Raw genomic sequence first — 21871 nt, forward strand, 5'->3', positions numbered from 1 at the left:
AATAACAAACTTTGGGGGTTATTTTTTATTTCCCGGGTGACCCGGGTGGCGTAGTCGACAAACTCAAATGTGTGTTTAACCTGTACCGCTCCCTCCGCCACAAATGTTAAAATGAGTTTCAAATATAATGTTAAGTGGGTATCATTACCCTTTTTACTCTTAGTAATTTAATCATTTGAAAGTTTGATTTAGAAGTATTGTATCAATGTCTATATCAATGATACTGACCTTTAAATGTATTGGTATCGTATCGAAAACAAAATAAGTGGTATCTCCCTAATCAGTGTCTTCAGGATCACTAGAGAGCTCCAGGCAGGTGAGTTTGATCAAGGCTGGAGCTAAACTGCAGAAAAGTGGGCCTCGAGGGCCAGAGTAGAGAACTCCCGATCTATCTGAGTCTAGTCAGTACCATGGGAAGGAGGTTTTCCCTTATTTATTCCCTTATAAACAATTCATTTGTGGTTCATTGTTATTTATTTATTATGAAAACACAGCAACAATAAAGACAAACTCACTTATATTAATCAAAGAAATTAAACTTTAAAAAAATATATATATATATATATATATATCTTGCAATTTTAGATCCGCTATGTATAAAACAAGTGATTTTTGTGTTGACCCAGATTGTTTTTTTTTTTTTTTTTTTTTTTTTGGAAACAGCCTTTAAACATGAATAACATCTATTTTCCACATTCCAAACTATTTCAATAAATCAATCAATAAATACAACGCAGTTCCTACAATCCACAATTCGGTTGTTGGAGCTAGAGAAACTGAAGTAAATTGGACAAAAAGCTCTGAAAATAAAAAGGTTCTCTCTCTTGTCTATCTTTGTTTTACTTGACAATGTTAGAATTAAAATGAAAAGTTTAGTTTTAGTCAATGTTTTGTTACTTATATAGCTCAGTTATATTGAGCAGATTCTAGTATGTTCATGTCAGTTTCTTCCACTGTGGTGAAGAGTGGAGCTTGAGTTCAGGTTGTGGGCTGCTGTTGTAAGTGTGAGTGTCGTCTATGATTGAAACAAACGTTCACAGAGCAACAATACCAATACCAAAACCAACTGATCATACTGACTACAGTTGAAATATGCAGCTTGTAGATCACATGCAGTGATACCAAAAAAATAAAACACTGTTAATCACTGCACTGGTATTAACACATCTATATTCACTACATGAAGCAACAAACACCACAGTCATCATCTACAACCAAACCACGAGATCTACTCTTCAGCACAGATATAACCACAAAAACTTCACTTCAACATAACAGAAACTCTCAGAAAAGTACAAAATAACTGAACATTAAGACTTGACTTTCAAAATCCATAATATAACACTTCATTTTCATCACTTGATTTCATTGAAACTACTCTTTTAATTTAAGTGATTACATGCATTTGTTAATGTGGACATGAGAGGAAAAACTCTCAACAGTGAAAAAGCAGGGTTTTTTTTTTTTTTTTTTTTTTTTTTTACTGTACCTTGTGTAGAAGTTGCTGCTGTTGTAGTTGAGTTTGTGCTGTGGACTGGAATCTCTGTCGTTGAATTAGCTTGAGCTGTAAAATATGAATGTTAGTTCAGATGCATCAAACTGTAAAACATGACAATCATATTTTAATTGTGATCATCACATTACATAAAAAGTAAACATTTTTGCTGTCAAGTCTAAGTTTCTTCATTATTCCCAGCAGCAGGTTTTGGACTGTTAAACTCGACTGCAGTTCATTAGTTTGCAGCAGTGCTTTGAGTTTCTTCTGTCAGACTGAAAGAAGCTTTTGTTCCTCGGTTTGTTCTGCATCAGTGACACTAACAGTCCTTAATGTTACTGACATTATGAGGCTCTAAAACTGATTGATGAGATGTTTTTTCTCACCTTAACTCTTGACAGTGTATGTGACTGAGGTCTGGACTTGATCTCTCTGAGTAACTTCACATCTCCACTCTCTGTTGTGATCTTCATTCAGGAGTGTTATATTCAGAGTGATGATACAGGGATCTGATGAGGATGATATCTGATATCTGGAGTCTGATATGTTCAGTTTAACACCAGCCTGATTCACCCAGAACAGCTGAATTCTCTCAGAACGGATCAAATCATCACAAGAGACTCGAGGATATGAATACAACTGACAGAAGAGAGTCACAGAGAGACCTGCACTGATCTCAGTCTGTGAGGATGAGACTGAAACACACAATAACACACACATCACACACTCTTCAATCATCAGGAGAGATTTTAAATTGACCACATAATCATAAAATTACCATGAAGAACATGCAGATAAACATGTGTATCATTTACTTGTGTGTGATTCACATATTGTCTGCAAGTGTAATATCCATAATCTTCTGTTGAGATGTTCCTGATGTTCAGAGAGCAGTCAGACCCCAGACTCAGTCTCTCATGACTCTCTGTGTCTTTCTTCTTTATCCCTAAACGAATCAGTTCAACTGCTGCTGATTCTCTGAATCTGTTATAGTTCCATGTAGTTGAGTTACAGTCATGAAGAGCATTATTACAGGGCAGACGGACATTTTCACCAGAACTGATGAACACATGAGTCTCATTCACTCCACTTATACCTGAAACACAAGAACATCTGAGTGATCATTATACTGTTAATTATATTAATGTCAGCATAAAAAGCAGAAGATTCAGGTCATACAGTCTTTTTATCATTTAATGCACACAATACACTCTCCAGAATAAACTGTTTCTCATCAGAGAGCTGTTCAAATCACAAACACACTCTCAATATTAAATTAATTCAGGATCAGATGTTTGAGTGTGAAACTGTCTAGTTTAAGTGTGTTCAGGAATAATCCAGTATGTTCAGTATGAAACACAAGAATAAACTGATCATCTTTCTCAGACTGATTCTACTGAATGTCTTGTAGAGAAAACACAGATTTCTTTACCTGTGAGAAGTGAAGAGAGAGAAAGATCAGTCCCAGCAGACACACACGACACTCATCAGACATTTTCTCTTTTCTCTCAGTCTTTCTCTTCAGTATATGATCACAACTCTTTCTTTAAATATTATCATCTCTTCCTGTTTCTTCACTTCCTCTGATCTACAGACTGAGTGTTTAAATCATGCTAGAGTTGCTACAATAGTCACATTTCTCCTTCATTCTGTGTGAAACATGTTCTTCAGTGTGTGAACTCTGAACCCAATCTATAGGCCAATCTTTATTTTACTGTTAGTTTAGCAGTTTCCTGCATGCCATTAAATTCTAGAAATAAAATCATTCCATTATTATTTTCCACTATCCATGACTCTCTTGTAGGAAATTTATTCTAAAACAGTTTTTAAAGTATTTTGAAATGGTTAACATAATTTCCTGCTTCTCTGAGCGTCTCTCAAGTGCTTCTGCACATGGATCATAACATGCTGCTTTTCATCAGATCCAGAGTCCTTTATTAACACTGTAAACTCCTCCAGCACACTTTCCCTTCGGCCGGTGGATTTCACAGCAGCACGAGTCTCAGACGGCTGATGATTCACGGTGAGCTGGATTTGTGTGCTGTGACACAGACTGAGATGTTTAAACAGATGCTTTAAAAGGAGGCTGTTTTGGAATTGGTAGTAAAAAGCTATATTTTATGAATGCTTTGGCTTGTCATTATGAGCATAAATATGAACGTGCCACTCAGTGATGTCTTTAAGAGTCCAGAACAGCAACATCAGACAAACTTCTCACAAAACTCAAGACTCTCACAACAAAGTGCTCACTACGGTCTCCACACTTCCATCAGTGAGCATATGAAGGTCATTTATTTGCTGTGTTTCTGCGAATGATTATGATAATAGTGATTATGGAATCATCGAATTCCATACGCAGTTTTACGGTGATGTTTTGCATTTATTCAGAGTCAAGACCTTCTCACAATGCTGAGACGGTTGACAGTCATTCTACACTCTCATCACTAATAATAGCAGCTGTGTTTGGAAACACGTCACTCGTGTTACTCAGAACTCAGTCTGACCGCAGTAGAGCTGAGCTCATCTCTGAGCCCAGTTTAGACTGATGGGTGTGAATCTGAATCCTTCTGATGTCACTTCCTCTTCTTTCTGTAAGTGAGCTGCTGCTTTCAGTTACCAATGGAATGAGTTCAGACTGTTTAATAAACTGATCTGAACCCTAATTTTAATTAAATCAACATCCATCTGAAATAAATTTTATTTACATTTCTATAAAATTCAATTAATATACAGTATGTGAGCAGTTTACTTTAACTTCCACAAGTCCTTCTTTCAAATATTCTCTTTTATTATGGTCAATAATTGTATATATTAGATTTACATTAAATTCACAACTAAATATCTGAGGGCTTCTTGAGGCTCAAAGCAGTAAAATGATAAGTGATTAGATCATGACTGAAGGGGAAACTGCATTCAAGAGCCCAAAGAAATGAACAAACTTCTGGAAGAAAATTGTCATGAGTCTGTGTTGCTATAGTCTCAGGTTCAGACGCATGAACACAGACTCTGATGAATATATATAAAGTGGCTGGAGCTGACATTAGTTCATTCTGATTGGCTGCTCACTAAATGTTGCTCCCATTGGTCCTTTGTGTCTGGATGGGCGGGGCTTGGCCAGAACTAGAACTAGAGTCAGACTTTGCCTGTATAGTGTTTACTGTAGTGTTATATTGTATTAACACACAGTGTGAGCAAATATCTTTATACTCAAACAAACTTTGTTTTACATTTGCTAATTATTTTTGGCCAATAATAATTCCTAACCCAATAAATCTGCTCTTGTAACCCAGCTGTGAGAAAAGGTGAAGTGTGCGGAAATCATTGGTTTATCAAAATGGATTTCTGAACTAACCACAATAAAGTTATATGAATTATTATGAACATTAATTAATAATTTCCTTATTTGCTCATCTTTGTTGCTTTGCTTCACAGTTTAACATCCTCACATTACCAGCTCATGAAGGGAAATCCCCAGATTTGAAAGAAATATCTGAAAGGTGATCCTGACTTCAGTTTCTGCTGGATCTGTTCAAACATAATGAACACATAAACACATACACATCACAGCAACGATAAATGAACTTCCACTGCTTCATCGATTATCATGTTATTTCTATCTCAAGGACATTCAAATAATTTTTTCATACTTCATCATTACACAACATGCAGTTTGTGTTCCATCATCAGTTTGCAGTGGCAGTTATTGTGAAGAGAGGTGTTTCCATCGAGGCTGTTTCCAGCTGTAAATGGTTGTTTAGGTCTCTGAACCGCCAGCAAAACAACTAAAAGCTGTAAGTAAGCCTCGGGCAGCGGTTACGGCTCAGTTAAAAGACGCCCTCTTGTGTCCCGAGGCAGAAAGGAGAGTGAAACTGAGGAGATAGTTGAAGCTCAAGGGGTTTTTCATCATCAGGAAGCTCAACTACATATCAGGAGTGGAAAAACGAAGAAACAAAAAAAAAAAGAGGAGAAAAAGCCAGAGCACTGGAAAGACATGAATCTAAATCAGCTTCCTGACTAGATGCTGTTTGTTCATCAAGTTTGTGTCCTGTTTTTCAAAAGTATGCATTTTCTGTAGTTGACATTATAACTATTAAAGCAAAATAGAAATAGAAAAATCATACTTTAATGCATGTAATCATTTCTTTTACAAACTGAGAGTGATTTATTATAACTGCTACAGTACAGAGCAGCTCTGTCTCAGTGTAACTCAGTTATGCTGCTGAAAGCTGTTCACACTCACGTGGAATTATCTTTATATTTAATAAATGGCTCACTATATGATTTTAAAGATGTAAGCTCAAAGCCTCAATTCTATCATTGACATATACAATGAAAGATTATATTAGCCTGTTTGTGTGGGGAAGCGAACGACTGAGACAAATTCAATAATGTTTGAGAAGCTCTTGCTCTGTAATTATCACTGTACACCACTGAAATACGAAAGACATGAATACATACCTTGATGATCAGTAAATCCAGGTGTGAGCGCAGCTGCAGTCCTCTCAGAGTGTGGGGGATGTTCTGCTTCAGGCTTTCTCAGCTGAAGTTTGTTCACTGCACATTTCTACATTATACCATAGGATGCTGTGATTATTTTGAGAGTTATATATTTATATATTTACATGACTCGTCTGCATCAAAATGACATAGACTCATAGCAAATCTAATTAAAGAGCTACTTTCTGCAGATGAATTGATGATGATGAGAGCAGTGTGTGAGAGTCAGTGTAAAGCAGTGAAGTAAGATGCTGCTGGTGTGTGAGAGAGATGATGAACCTTTTGAGTTTGAGTTTGAGCTGTGGACTGGAATCTGGAGCTTCAGAAGATGAACGTTCAGATGCATATTAATTATATATAACATGCATATTTTAGCTTAAAGTCAACACTTCAAACCAAACTATTACTTTCAACCAAACATCAGCATCTAAAGCTCTGTTAATTCTCAATAAGAACTAAAGAAATAAAGTCAGTTTGGTTAGTAATGAGTGAAGCTGGTAATGCAGTTAGGGATGGGTAGATCGACACCTAGTGTCGACACATGGTTCGAGTTTTTGACACACAAGTGCTTCGAAACAGTATTCTGGAGCATTGCTTGAAATGAGGCTGTCACGTGACCAGTGAAAACGAAGCTTTGTTACCTCACTGACACGTCACGCTAGGCTCAAATACAAAGTGTGTCGATTGCACTGTCCCATACCCACGATCCATTTAGTGCAATGTTATATTTATATTAGTCAGCATGCCTATATGTATGTAGTGTTTTTATGAGGTGTATCATTGTTAATTATGGTACTACTATTAAAAACAATGACATGTGAATGTCTGTTGACTGAATGAAAATTAAAACACCTTGCGGGCTCAACCACTGTTCCAAGAATAAAACTCCTTCTTTAACCACAAACATTTTTGCTGCTTGTAAATGCTTGACTTTTTTATGTATGTTTAATATTGGCGAGAAAAAAAATATTATTGCAAAATATATTACAGTTTTTCTGAATTGCTCAAACACATTTCTTGAAACCATCACTCATTTTCTCAAAACCATTTCACTTAGACTCAAAATCAAACGGTACTCTCAGATCACACACACACGCACTCACACACACGAGTCAATAAAGAAAACACTACAGAGCATTCATCAGACTTTATAGGGAAAATAGGGGGAAAAAGGGAGAAGAAAGTTACAGGAAAATTGTAGTGTATATTGTTTTGTGTTGTTTTTTTTGCAATTTTGCAAAAAAGTTTTTGCAACTAAGGTGAATAAATAAAACTCTAAATAAAACTGTAAATGAATAGCATGTTACAGTACACTCAAATACTGTAAGTTGTACAATTGTAAAATCAGGGTCATGCATCATGTCTCTGTGCTCGAGTCCAGACTGAGGACTTTGTCCACGTCACATAATGTTGCCTTTTCTTATTCTAGACAGAGAAAACCCCCTCTGGTCTGACAGACCCAGCCTTGATAACACTCTCTAAACCTTACTCTTTCTCTCCTCATCCTCCACTTCTTACATGCACTCTTCCTCCTCTCCTTCTGAGATTATGTCCATCTATTGTTCGTATCATCATTCAGTCACCTGTGCCATTAGTGCTTTCTGAGCTGACTCATATTTTGTACAGCTGGTTTGATCAAATCATTAGAAACAAGTGTGAACAATTCTAATTCGTTGTGTGTAAACGATGACATGTGCTTTAGTTGTGTTTAACTTTTGCCGCTTGTGTTTAGCATTTTGCAGCACAAATGCATCACAGTGTAATCAGTGTTTCAGTGAAAGCGAATGTGTTTAGAGTTTTGCAAAAGAATGCATGAGATTTGCAAATAGAGCCTAACTGAAAGTGTTTAAGGTTTAACAGAAGGAGTGCTTTATTTGACAAGGTTTAAGCTAGTGAGAATTTGGTTCAGAGATTGGGGTTTAGTGTTTTAGCAATTCAGAAAAACTGTAAATGCAATAATTGCATTTGTATTTGTGCATTTGTGTTTCTTAACAATGTGCATGTTTGTGTTCTTTACTAACAATGGTGCAATGAAAAATGTAAGGTCGTAGGTCTAATTTATTGGCATATTAAACATTCTATTCATGTGAAAAGACACAAGTTTGATGCAAGTAAAAATTAAGAAAATCGTATGCCCCCTTGTTATGACACATATGCTTATTAAATAGACAATTAAAACTTACAATGACATCCCAATGAACAAACATCTAAATGATACAGTTGGTCTAGGAATTTTTATTAACCACCAGATGATGAGGTAAAGCACTGTGTCAAAAGCTCCCAAGTATATGTATATATGTGTGTGTGTGTGTGTGTGTGTTGGTGTATACTTAATATTTTCTTAGTCCTTTGTTTAGATTTGTTCATGTAATCCACTGATGGTGAGTGTTTGACAAGTTCAAGTTTATGTTCAGGTTAAAGTCATCAATGTGTCTTCTCATCTTCAGCTTGTCTTCAGTGGATTACGGTTACGGATGCGTTTCCCAAAGTCAACAAGTTTTGTCATTATCAACAAAGTTCAACAGAGCTTGTGACCATATTATATAGGACTTACTGTACACTAAAAAATACAACAGTTTGTGTTATTTAACAATATGTTATGTTAGAATTAAGATGAAAAGTTTAGTTCTATTTGAATTAAGGCAATGTGTTAGTTATATACAGTAGCACATTTATTTTGAGCAGATCCCAGTGAACTGATGTCTGTGTTTTTCCGTTGTGCTGAAGAGTGACGCTTGAGCTCAGGTTGTGGGCGGCTGTTGTGTGTCTGAATGTTGACTATTATTAAACACCATAACCATCATCCTTCAACCAAACCACAAGCTCTCTTCAGCACAATGGTAACCACAAAACACTTCAACTCTTAGAAAAGCTCAAAATAACTGAACATCCCTTTACTCAAACATGCATGAAATAACACTTTATGTCAACATTTACTCTCCCAGTTCAGTCCTGTGCAAAGCATGCTGGGAACTGAACATCTACCCACGCAGTTTCAGTGAATGCAACAAAAATGACTAACTAAAAATTACTAGATTAAATAAACTTCAGTTTTACATATTTAAGTGGATTGAACACAATGAAATCAGGTACTGTTAAAATATTTTAGATGCCTTAGCGGTCTTCCAGCACTCATCAGTGTCAAAGTGTTTGTGATGGCCAATCAAATCAAGTAGGTGGGGTTTATGTTCACAGTCGTTGAATGTAAAAATCTCAGCTCGCCTCAGATAGTTAAGAAGTGCAAGATGTACAACGCTAAACCAAATACTTCCTATTTGACCGCTGTTTTATGATAGAAATGTTAAAATGAACGACAGAAATAATTAGGAATGTTAACTAATAAACTTTTATTAGTTTTTAATTTTGCTATTTAGAATGTACATGAAGTCTAACGAACTATTTTGTAATTATCAATGTGATGAGCCAAGAGACATAATGAATCTGTTTTCATCATATTAGGCATAGGCAGGGCCGGCCCTTCGTATAGGCAAAATGGGCAAATGTGAGGGGTGCCCAAATTTGTTATTTTTTCATAATATTATTTTAATTAGGGCTGCACTGTATTTTGATATCGCATTATGGCTTAATGCCGCGTAGTCATATCGCGAAGGTTGCAATCTAATTAAAAATACATATGGAATGTGTTCGAGTGCAGCCCATGACATCTTCAATCTGAAACATGCAGTGCATTTATTTATTTGCTGGCAAACCACCAAAATAAAAACAGTTTAATATTTAGATTTGAGCAAATATGCACCATCGGTCATAAATCAGATCTGGGCATTGTTTTATATATATATATATATATATATATATATATATATATATATATATATATATATATATATATATATATATGTGTGTGTGTGTGTGTGTGTGTGTGTGTGTGTGTGTGTGTGTGTGTGTGTGTGTGTGTGTGTGTGTGTGTTATTTCGTGTGTGTGTGTGTGTGTGTGTGTGTGTGTGTGTGTGTGTGAGGAGAAAAATACATTAGCAATTAGAGCAAGCTCACTGTTCACAATGAACGAAGTATGAATGTATCTCTGAGGGGAACTGACTGTCTTAAGAAAAAGTTTAGATGACATTTTCCTTTCATCTTGCCTCTGTATAATGCATTTAGTGTTTACAGCTGTAATCAAGGAAACAATGCATCACTGCTGTTCCTTAAGCGCCACCTGCTGACAGAGAGTGAATTTACGTTTTCATTCAGCCCGTCTGCTGTTTGCTATGTTTTATGTAGCCTAATTTCACAAAGCTAAAGTCAGCCCATTCTGTTTTTGCTTTAGGCTAAAAAAGGCTAAATTAGACTGTATTGAAATTATACAGTCTAATTTAAATCAAAATATAGGCCAGGGATAGGCAACTCCGGTCCTGGAGGGGTTTAGCTTCAGCCCTCATAAAAACTCACCTGCCTGTATCTATCTAGTAATCCCGAAAACACTGGTTGCCTTGTTCAGGTGTGTTTAATTAGGGTTGGAGCTAAACTCTGCAGGACAGTGGCCCTCCAGGACCGGAGTTGCCTATCCCTGATATAGGCTAAAAAAGCAACTAACCATATACTCAATGTACTTGTATATTTTCATTATTTCTTTTCTTTTGCTTAAAATACATTAAAAATCAGTTTTGGATTCTGCCATAAAGTTAAGATCATTGCATCCCTAAATTTATGAATGTCTGAAATTAAGAAATTAAGATTTAAATGTTAGTATTGCAGCTGCCTTTGGACGATAAAGTTCTCTAATTTAAATTGCTAGATTAATTAATGTCAGTTTATTTATTGTGCAACCGCCTTATTTCATATGTAATTTGTTTTACAGGTGCTGGTCATATAATTAGAATATAATCAAAAAGTTGATTTATTTCATTAATTCCATTCAAAAAGTGAAACTTGTATATTATATTAATTCATTACACACAGACTGACATATTTCAAATGTTTATTTCTTTTAATTTTGATGATTATAACTGACAACTAAGGTAAATCCCAAATTCAGTATCTCAGAAAATTAGAATATAACTTAAGACCAATACAAAGAAACGATTATTAGAAATCTTGGCCAACTGAAAAGTATGAACACGAAAAGTATGAGCATGTACAGCACTCAATACTTAGTTGGGGCTCCTTTTGCCTGAGTTACTGCAGCAATGCGGCGTGGCATGGAGTCGATCAGTCTGTGTCCCTGCTCAGGTGTTATGAGAGCCCAGGTTGCTCTGATAGTGGCCTTCAGCTCTTCTGCATTCTTGCGTCTGGCATATCGCATCTTCCTCTTCACAATACCCCATAGATTTTCTATGGGGTTAAGGTCAGGCGAGTTTGCTGGCCAATTAAGAACAGGGATACCATGGTCCTTAAACCAGGTACTGGAAGCTTTGGCACTGTGTGCAGGTGCCAAGTCCTGTTTGAAAATGAAATCTGCATCTCCATAAAGTTGGTCAGCAGCAGGAAGCATGAAGTGCTCTAAAGCTTCCTGGTATACGGCTGTGTTGACCTTGGACCTCAGAAAACACAGTGGACCAACACCAGCAGATGACATGGCACCCCAAACCATCACTGACTGTGGAAACTTTACACTGGACCTCAAGAAATGTGGATTGTGTGCCTCTCCTCTCTTCCTCCAGACTCTGGGACCCTAAAATTCAAAGGAAATGCAAAATTTACTTTCATCAGAGCACATAACTTTGGACCACTCAGCAGCAGACCAGTCCTTTTTGAAGCGAGATGCTTCTGATGCTGTCTGTTTTTCAAGAGTGGCTTGACACAAGGAATGCGACAGCTGAAACTCATGTCTTGCATACATCTGTGTGTAGTGGTTCTTGAAGCACAGACTCCAGCTGCAGTCCACTCTTTGTGAATCTCCCCCACATTTTTGAATGGGTTTTGTTTCACAATCCTCTCCAGGGTGCGGTTATCCCTATTGCTTGTACACTTTTTTCTACCACATCTTTTCCTTCCCTTCGCCTCTCTATTAATGTGCTTTGACACAGAGCTCTGTGAACAGCCAGCCTCTTTTGCAATGACCTTTTGTGTCTTGCCCTCCTTGTGCAAGGTGTCAATGGTTGTCTTTTGGACAACTGTCAAGTCAGCAGTCTTCCCCATGATTGTGTAGCCTACAGAACTAGACTAAGAGACCATTTAAAGGCCTTTGCAAGTGTTTTGAGTTAATTAACTGATTAGAGTGTAGCACCAGGTGTCTTCAATATTGAACCTTTTCACAATATTATAATTTTCTGAGATACTGAATTTAGGATTTTCCTTAGTTGTCAGTTATAAACATCAAAATTAAAAGAAATAAACATTTGAAATATATCAGTCTGTGTGTAATGAATAAATATACAATTTTTACTTTTTGAATGGAATTAGTTAAATAAATCAACTTTTTGATCATATTCTAATTATATGACCAGCACCTGTATGTCTTAAAGCTATGCAGCTTCTGTGTGAATGATCAGTGGTGGGACTGACCTATCGGTAAGCCCCTCCCCTCGAACACAGATAAGCCAAGGGCAGTTGAGTATCAATTGCACAGGGGGTGGAACTCTGTAGTCTGTAGGTTTCAGCCATAGACATAATAAATATGTATATTTATGTCTATGGTTTCAGTGCCATACAGAAACATTGGAGCATCCGAAGCTCACTTTGGTTTGATGGTGTTTATGCTACGAAAATGTAAAATCAGTGTGCCTGTGGTACAACACTGATTCCAGATATCCTGAAAGGATAGGCAATAAAATTTATTTTATTACATTTCCTAAACTCAAACAAAACAGAGCAAAATGTCCCTAAGCATTCAACCCCAATCCCAATGAAGACAAAAATGTTAATTTTGTTGTCATACTCTCATTAAGTTCATTTTCATCTGCTCAAGGCAGCAGAACATTAACGTCAAGGCAGCTGATGTGATCTCTCCTTAGGACTCGTGGCCAGAAATACTAAAGTGAAGCAGTTTTACTTTTCTTTCAGAATCATCATTCGTTGGTGGAGAGGAAAAGTTAAATACTATAGCATTTTATTTTGTGAAAATGAGATAAAGAAGTTTTCGCACTGAAAGAGAAGTGATCTCACACTCATAGACGTGTCACATCTGCAGCTGTTATGGATGTGTAGGGGTTTGTATTGATGTAATGTTAATAAAAAGAACACAAATAAAATTTCTGAATGATGCAGTGCTAACTGACATATCATTTATTACAGTACAGAAACTATAATGTATATTTTCTACCTAATTATGTGCAGAAAATTGAAATAATTGCTAATATATAAAACAATCATAAAATGTGGAGATGTGGAGATGATCGTGGACTTCAGGAGAAACCCCCCCGCTCTCCCCCCACTCACCATCATGAAAAGCACTGTGACTGCAGTGGAGTCATTCAGGTTCCTGGGCACCACTATCTCTCAGCACCTGAAGTGGGACATTCACATTGACTCCATTGTGAAAAAGGCCCAGCAGAGGTTGTACTACCTTCGCCAGCTGAGGAAGTTTAACCTGCCACAGGAGCTGCTGAAACAGTTCTACTCCACCATCATTGAATGCGTCCTCTGCACTTCAGTAACTGTCTGGTTCAGCTCAGCTTCTAAATCTGACCTCAGAAGACTACAGAGGGTAGTCCGGACTGCTGAGCGAATCATCGGTACAACCCTCCCTTCTATTCAAGAACTGTACTTATCCAGAGTGAGAAAAAGGGCTGGCAAAATCACTCTGGACCCCTCACATCCAGCACACTTCCTCTTTGAACTGTTGCCATCTGGTCGACGCTACAGAGCCCTGAGCACCAGAACGACCAGACACAGAAACAGTTTCTTCCCCCAGGCAATCCATCTAATGAACACTTGATAATAACTGTGAAACACACAACACTATTTATACACACATTCACTTATTTATCTAACACACACACTAAGTCTACACTTCAAATTTGCACATAATATACCCGTACATACATAACTGCCTATTGTAATATACCTGCACATACAATTGTCAATTTGTATATTGTTAATCCTTAGCTACTTAATTGGAATTTTTAATCTTTTATTATGTGTTTTTTTTTCTGTTGCTGTCATTCTGTTGCACTGCGGGGCTTTTGTTATGAAAACAAATTTCTTGTATGTGTAAACATACCTGGCAATAAAACTCATTCTGATTCTGATTCTGATTCTGAAATTGCTATTAGGAAAAAAATATATATATAGATTACAAATGATTGATTATTGTCTAGCAGTGTATTTGATTTCTTACAGAAAATTCAAAGTAAGAGATTAGAAAATAATTCCTTGTAAAATAAATAAATAATACTTACATAGGCCTACATGTCATAATTATGGACTTCTGTTCTTACTGAGTTTCCTTATTTGGTCATGTTCCTTTTCTTGTTTAGTTAATTAATTAGCCCCACACCTGTTTCTGTTTCCCACTGATTACATTCACTATTTATAGTCTGTGTTCTCCTTTATTCCTTTGTCTGCTATTAATGTTTGATGTTAGATTATTTGGATTTGTGTTTGGATGTGCCCTTTTTCTCCTGTGGATCATTAAAAGAACTATTTTGATATCTCCTTTGTCCTGCGCTTGTATTACACACCAACACGTGTGACACTACATAAAATTATTGTATTTGACATTTCTGTCTCTTCTAAAATGATGGCTACACCCCTGGTGTGACAAAATGTTAGCCTGCACATAATAGTTTTAAAAGTTCTTTTTTTTTTAAATCTTGGCTTACATAAATTTCTATTAGATTTCTACTTTTTAAATTAGCATCTAACAATAGACAAGTGTTTGTTTTTCTCTCTAACCTGTGGTTTTCTAACCATAACGGCTGCTGTGTAATTTGCCTCCTGACAAAGCATTTAAAGAATTTAGAGGAAGCATTTAAATGATCCTGTTAATGCACTTAAAGAATGCAGAATCAAATCATTAATCCAACTGAATCTAATTTAATTGTAAATTGAATCATTCTGAATTCCGAAAACCTATAAATTGTGAATCGAATCGATTCCCTGTCTACCCAAAGATTCACAGCTCTACTAATAATTTAATGATTTTATTTCTACTTAACGACATGCAGACTGAAAGAAAGAAGTGAAATTAACAGTAATGTGAAGAATAGTCTATAGATCATGTTCAGAGCAGATGTGGTTTGAGTCAGTGTGGCTGACATTATGCAGATCTCACACTGAAGAACATGTTTCACAACGGCTGTCGTGTCAGAGTCTGTTCCCCTGTGTTTCTGCATCTTAGTGGTTATGGTTATGGTTAGACAGTTTTAGAAAAGACAGGAGGAACCGAGTTCAACACAACACCAGCATCAGTCAGCGCTTGGCTCTCGAGGGAAGATTTAACCTGTTGAGGTGGAAACAGAACGACTGCAGGTTAAAACGGCCTGAGCTGGTATTGAACATCAAGTGAGGCACTGTTCCTATTACAGTATAAGTGTACTGTACATTACTTTTAAGCATCAACAAAAATACATATTAGTAATGAAATCTACTTGAATTCGAGTGGATTGTTATGGAGAAATTCGACTCACTCTCAAAGGAATCAGTCGAGACACTGAGTTCCAGAAGTCTAAACTAGACTTTATTGCACAAAGACAAAAAAAAAATAAAATAAAATAAAAAAATAAGGTGCCAACACTTAATCTGTGTGTATGTTACTGCCCTTACATTCCACATTTATTTATTAGCTATTTCTTTAAAGAACAACTCTTCTTTAATTGTGGGATCTTACTTGTTGGTGTATTAACCTTTTATTTAACCCTTTCCAGGAGCCCAGAGACACACTGTGACGAGTGGGGCGGGGCCGAGAGCCGTGGGAACGGAGCGAGGCCGGTGGAGTGATTGGGAAATGAGCGACACCTGCTCCACTCACCGGTCTCGAGTCCCACGGAGGAGATTGGGAGGATACAAAAGAGGAGCGACGACAGTGAAGGACGAGAGAGGACCAGGCCTGGGCTTTATTTTGGGATTGGTTTTTGTTTGTGCGCGGCAGTCGACCGTCATCTTTATTTGGTTATTAAAGTTTTATTTGAATGTCCGCCGGTTCCCGCCTCCTTCTTCCCATGATTATGGAGTTTTTATTGTTACACACACATATTACACATCAGCTGCCAACGGTCTTTGTGTGCAACATACTCATTACTCATGCTTTTACATTCATACAGTTAGTCACCTACACCGTGAGGCCTTCAAAATGCATCTGGCTTTCATAATATCAAAACAACTTCTACAAATGTCTTTTATAGAACAAATATATTTCATCAATATTTACAGGAGAAATGTGGAGCAACACTTCTGGCACAGCGTCACTATATAGCAGTTCTAGTACATTTCAACACTCAGTCTGTAGATCAGAGGAAGTGAAGAACCACAGGAGGAGCTGATGGTATTTAAAGAAAGAGTTGAGATCATATACTGAAGAGAAAGACTGAGAGAAAGAGAACATGTCTGATGAGTGTCGTGTGTGTCTGCTGGGACTGATCTTTCTCTCTTCACTTCTCACAGGTAAAGAAATCTGTGTTTTCTCTACAAGTCACTCAGTGGAATCAGTCTGAGAAAGATGATCAGTTTATTCTTGTGTTTCATACAGAACATACTGGATTATTGCTGAACACACTAAAACTAGACAGTTTCACACTCAAACATCTGATGCTTAATTATTTTAATATTGAGAGTGTGTTTGTGATTTGAACAGCTCTGATAAAGAAATTTTTTATTCTGGAGAGTGTGTTGTTTTAAGGGAGGAAAAATGACTATAATTTGAATCTTCTGGTACATTTATGTTTTGATTTAATAATTGATTAATAACATAATGATCAAATGTTCTTGTGTTTCAGGTATCAGTGGAGTGAATGAGACTCATGTGTTCATCAGTTCTGGTGAAAATGTCCGTCTGCCCTGTAATAATGCTCTTCATGGCTGTAACTCAACTACATGGATCTATAATAACAGATTCAGACATTCAACAGCAGTTGAACTGATTCGTTTAGGGATAAAGAAGAAAGACACAGAGAGTCATGAGAGACTGAGTCTGGGGTCTGACTGCTCTCTGAACATCAGGAACATCTCAACAGAAGATTATGGATCTTACATCTGCAGACAATATGTGAATCACACACAACAAGGACCTGATGCTCGTGTTTATCTGCATGTTCTTCATGGTAATTTTATGATTATGTGATCAATTTAAAAAGGGTAAATTCTTGATTTAATCTCTCATGATGGTTGAAGAGTGTGTGATGTGTGTGTTATTGTGTGTTTCAGTCTCATCCTCACAGACTGAGATCAGTGCAGGTCTCTCTGTGACTCTCTTCTGTCAGTTGTATTCATATGATGGAGTCTCTTGTGATGATTGGATCCGTTCTGAGAGAATTCAGCTGTTCTGGGTGAATCAGGCTGGTGTTAAACTGACGAGATCAGACTCCAGATATCAGATATCATCCTCATCAGATCACTGTATCATCACTCTGAATACAACACTCCTGAATGAAGATCACAACAGAGAGTGGAGATGTGAAGTTACTCAGAGAGATCAACTCAAGACCTCAGTCACATACACTGTCAAGAGTTCAGGTGAGAAATGAACTTTCCTGACTCAATTTCAGAAGACTCTCTAATACAGACACGTGACATGAGGATTAATAATGCCATTCATTCAGAAGAACTGAAGGGTTGCATATAAACAAGGTATAAATTGCTTTATGTAATAATTTGTTGCCAGTGCTATTTCTGAGCATTAAAAGTGTTCTAAGAGAAATCTTAAATGATAATAGATGACAGACTCATAAAGCAGTGGAAATTTACACAGGCTGCAGTACATATTTTTCATTTCTGTAATGTGAAGTTCAAGTGTGATGTAATGATGATGATGTTTTCTTATGTTCATTATGTTTGAACTGAACAGCAGAAACTGAAGTCAGTAGGATTGCTGGATCATTATTCAGAGGTACCACACGTCTTTACATTGTTCATTGTTTTATAGCTTTGATTTAATTCCCAGTTTCACAGATTGAGTCCATTTGTTTTCCCTTGATTGTGTCTTTCATCTTTCCTGCAGGGATTGTGATTATTGTTGAGTTTGCGGTGTTTGCTGCTCCTACTGTGATTCTTCTTCAGATCATCTGTGCAAGAAGAGCTGGTGAGTTTTTCAGATGATTCACATTGATCTGAACAATCTGCACTCATGAGAGCTCAGTTAATGCTTTTGTGTTGAATTATTTTGCAGGGAGGAAGGACTCGCAGAAGCCAGAGGAAATAGAGATTAATACAATAATAGAATAAAATACTCTACAAATAACTGATTACAGCAACATTTATCTTCATGCCAGTGATATTTTGAATATTTTCATACAGTCTATGTGGATATTTTGTACTGATTGTTTTAAATATAATTTTAAATACAGCGATCAACAAAGCAAGACAGGCACCTTTAATATACATGAATGTTTTTTACAGACATCCTAATATTAATACATGGTAATTTTCTATCCTTTACTCATCTGATTGTTACATTTAACTTTTTAAATGTTTTAATTGTCCATATTAATTGATGATGACTTTTATTGTCCATTCTCGTTAATTCATCAGTTGAACCATTCAGCCTATGTTTGTTAGATTTACCTCCTGAGTGTGTTATTGAAGACTTTTAACCAAATCTTCTTTGTCATTGTCTGCTTCTACAACTATGCGTGGCAAAAAAAAATGAAACAAAATCCAAGACTGGAAACCACTTTCATTAATGTTCCCCCATTGTGGGGAAACAAACTGTTGCGAGTAATGACAGTGTTTTTGTTCCAGTAAGGCAGAGACCTGTGAAAGGAGTGAAATAATTTCCTTATGAAATTAATTCCTTGTGAAGCCAATAAACTCAGGAACTCACACAAAACAGATGACACACCGCACGTAAAACCATAAAACAATAAAACTGATCTGGAGAAGAAATCCTCATCGAGAGCAAACAACACCTCCTTCCTCATTTACGACCCCCTTCCTCCCTCTCCTCTCCCGTCCTGCCTCTGACTCTCAGGCCCCGTCCACACAGAGACGGAGCTTACCCCAATCCGATCTTTTTTTTTCCTCGTCTCAAGAAATATCCGCGTCCACACGAAACCGCAAAATGATGTAGTATACATGCCAGACCAGCATGTGGCGCTGTAATTCTGCCACAGAGAGACACTAAAAACGGAGAAGAAGACATGGACTATGCTTATAAACCTTGCGCGTGGTACACAAACGAACATGGAACAATACATTTATTAATCTGTGTTAATGTTAGTTAATAAAAAGACAATCGTTCAGTGTTTGTTCATGTTTTTGTTGCTGTTACGTGACGTAGAGGTGTCTGACTTGGGGGAGACGTGGGCTGATGACGTCATCGTTTCAGAAAATATACGGATTAGCTGTCCACACGAAAACACAAAGACGCCGTTTTCAGATTTATCCACTCTGGGACTCAGTTTCAAAAAATAGCGGTTTCACCTTACGAAAACGCCGGATCCGTGTGGATGAAACGGCTATCCGATAAAAAAATTTGTGCGTATTCACAGAAACGCGTCTCCGTGTGGACGGGGCCTCACTCTTCTCCTCCAAAAGCAAGAATTTCCATATGCCATGTTATATCTTGTGAATATGCTGTTTCTTCCCCTTCATGTGTGGTGTCATTTTAAAGGTCTCTGTGCGATTGGTAAAATGGTCTCAATTTCACAGTAGTCACTTGTATTATGAGAAATACTGAAAACTTTTGTAGAATTGTGTTCTGCTGAGGAAGGGGCATGTCCCACTTTAGGGTCTGTGAGAATGTTTTCCTATCTCTGACCAGGTGCAATCCTGGGGTCACGAGAACCTAACAAACCAAAGGGTCTTTTATGTTTTTACAACTGATTTGAAGATTTCCTAGTTTTTGGTCTGAGTATAAAAGGGAAGTGACAAAACATTACTTTGGGATTCTGTAGTCAGAAAAACCCCCATGCAGTGTGTGTGAGAGTCTCTGGAGCTCTGCACCAGTACTCTTGCTGCTGTGTGTCTCTCTGCTCTCAGGTATGATTAAAAAATGTAGTTGTATTAAACACATTGTGCCCATAGAGCACACTGTATAGTTGTTTGTGCTACTACATGTGCACATAGACTAGTTAAGTTTATTCTTTAAAAACACATGATTACTTTGCTGTAAGTGTTCTTTGAGATATATGTGTCTTTTGTTAAATTAGGATAATTGTTACATGTGTGACTATGTTAAATTTGTTTGTCTCCTGCGTGGAACACTTGGCTATTTTCCATATAGTTACAGTAAACCATGCACAAAGCATATAATTACCATGCGGCTACAGTGTGATTCACAATTGCATTATCTTTTCTAAATTGGTTTCTAATCAAATTGGCATGATACAATTTTACCTGACTAATAATAATTTGTTATATTTGATTTATTCTGATCTCTTCTGAAATCATTTTTTCAAGTAGATTAATGTGTAGTGGTATTTCCGCAAATCTGCGTTCAGGACAGATCATACTTCAGCACCAATGGATGGAGCATGGGGAACACTATTAGGTCACCAGCTTCACCTGAGCGAGAGAATCCTGTGACTCCACCTCCTTTCTCTGATCCTGTGGCTCCTATCACCCTCAGCTCCACCAGATATCCTCTGCCTTATTGCTCCACCGGGTTTCCTTGTCCCTCCAGCTTCACCTTGGTCAGTTGTCGCCCTGCCTGCGCTAAGGAAATCCGACCCTTGCACTGTGCTCCGTCTCTCCACCTCGTGACATCAGCAGGCGAGTGGTATCACTCAGAGCCATCGGCTTTCCGTCATTGCCCTGGGATTATCTGACAGCAGCTTTGTCTCAGTTGTTTGTCCCACAGAAGATGTTGGTAATGTCTACACCTTGGCTCCACTGTGGGCTGTTGTGTTCACAGTGCTCTGGGTCTCTACCATGTGGCCACTCTTCCCGTCATCACCCTCATGAATGCTCCCACCATCTGTTCCTCTGTGGAGTCTCTACAGTTCAGCCTGCCTGTTATTGCCAGCCTTTCACCTGCTTCTCGACCTCCACCCAAAGCCCCCTCCCTCCCTCCTTCCCTCCTTCCCATCTCCTGTATGTCTTTGTTTTGGTTACAGCACAAGGTCACGCCTTTTGGGGAGGGGTGTTATGTCATAGACATTCATTCTTAGTTTTGTTATTATGGAATTTTAGTTTGTTTTCAATAGTTTCCTTTGTTTCAATAGTGTCCTTTGTTTAGTTTTCCCACCACTTTTGGTTATCATGCTTATTCATTTGATCAGCACAGATTTTGTTTATTATTTCCCTCATTTGCTCAGTTTTTAAGTTACTGTTCCCTCCTTTTAGTTGTCTGGTATTGTTTGTGTTTGTGGTTAACACAGTTGCGCAGTTTGGCTATCTTTTGGAGTTCTTTTATAAACCTAATGGTATTTTTATCATCTTCTTTAATAGTGTTCTTAATAGCCTTTAATAGTCTTTTTAATAGTCTTCTTGTAAGTTATCCAACAGAGTCAAGTCAAATCAAGTCATTTAGCACTAAGTCATTTATTTGTTTAGCGCTTTATACAATACTGATTGTCAAAGCAGCTTTACAGTGTCAAACAGGAAAATAGTTTGGCAGTGATGCAAGAAGACAATAACAGAGTCATTTTTTCAGCTAAAGTCAGCTCATTGATGATTCAGTGATGTCATCATCCAGATCAGCTCTCTTGCAATAGTGAAAGTGAAAGTCGTGACATTTGCCAAGTATAGTAACCCATACTCAGAATTTGTGCTCTGCATTTAACCCATCCAAGTGCACACACACAGTAGTGAGAAGTGAACACACTCCCGGAGCAGTGGGCAGCTATATCCAGCACCCGGGGAGAAACTGGGGGTTCAGTGCCTTGC

General features: G+C 37.4%; 2 protein-coding genes across 2 annotated transcripts; one reads left to right on the forward strand and one right to left on the reverse strand.

Moving 5' to 3' along the window:
• Positions 1-1483: 1483 nt before the first annotated feature.
• LOC109104808 lies at positions 1484-15225 on the reverse strand. The gene is made up of 4 exons (XM_042715238.1): positions 15165-15225; positions 2274-2591; positions 1882-2190; positions 1484-1564 (listed from the first exon to the last, which is right to left on the reverse strand). Exons 1-3 carry the CDS (start codon positions 15223-15225, stop codon positions 1883-1885), a joined length of 687 nt encoding a protein of 228 aa, XP_042571172.1. The 3' UTR covers positions 1484-1564; position 1882.
• Positions 15226-16326: 1101 nt separating this feature from the next.
• LOC122138882 lies at positions 16327-18641 on the forward strand. The gene is made up of 6 exons (XM_042733820.1): positions 16327-16492; positions 16825-17148; positions 17252-17560; positions 17892-17933; positions 18045-18125; positions 18213-18641. Exons 1-6 carry the CDS (start codon positions 16432-16434, stop codon positions 18266-18268), a joined length of 873 nt encoding a protein of 290 aa, XP_042589754.1. The 5' UTR covers positions 16327-16431; the 3' UTR covers positions 18269-18641.
• The last annotated feature ends 3230 nt before the right edge of the window (positions 18642-21871 follow it).

This window comes from Cyprinus carpio, chromosome A3, assembly GCF_018340385.1.
Source record: "Cyprinus carpio isolate SPL01 chromosome A3, ASM1834038v1, whole genome shotgun sequence".
Lineage (NCBI taxonomy): Eukaryota > Metazoa > Chordata > Actinopteri > Cypriniformes > Cyprinidae > Cyprinus > Cyprinus carpio.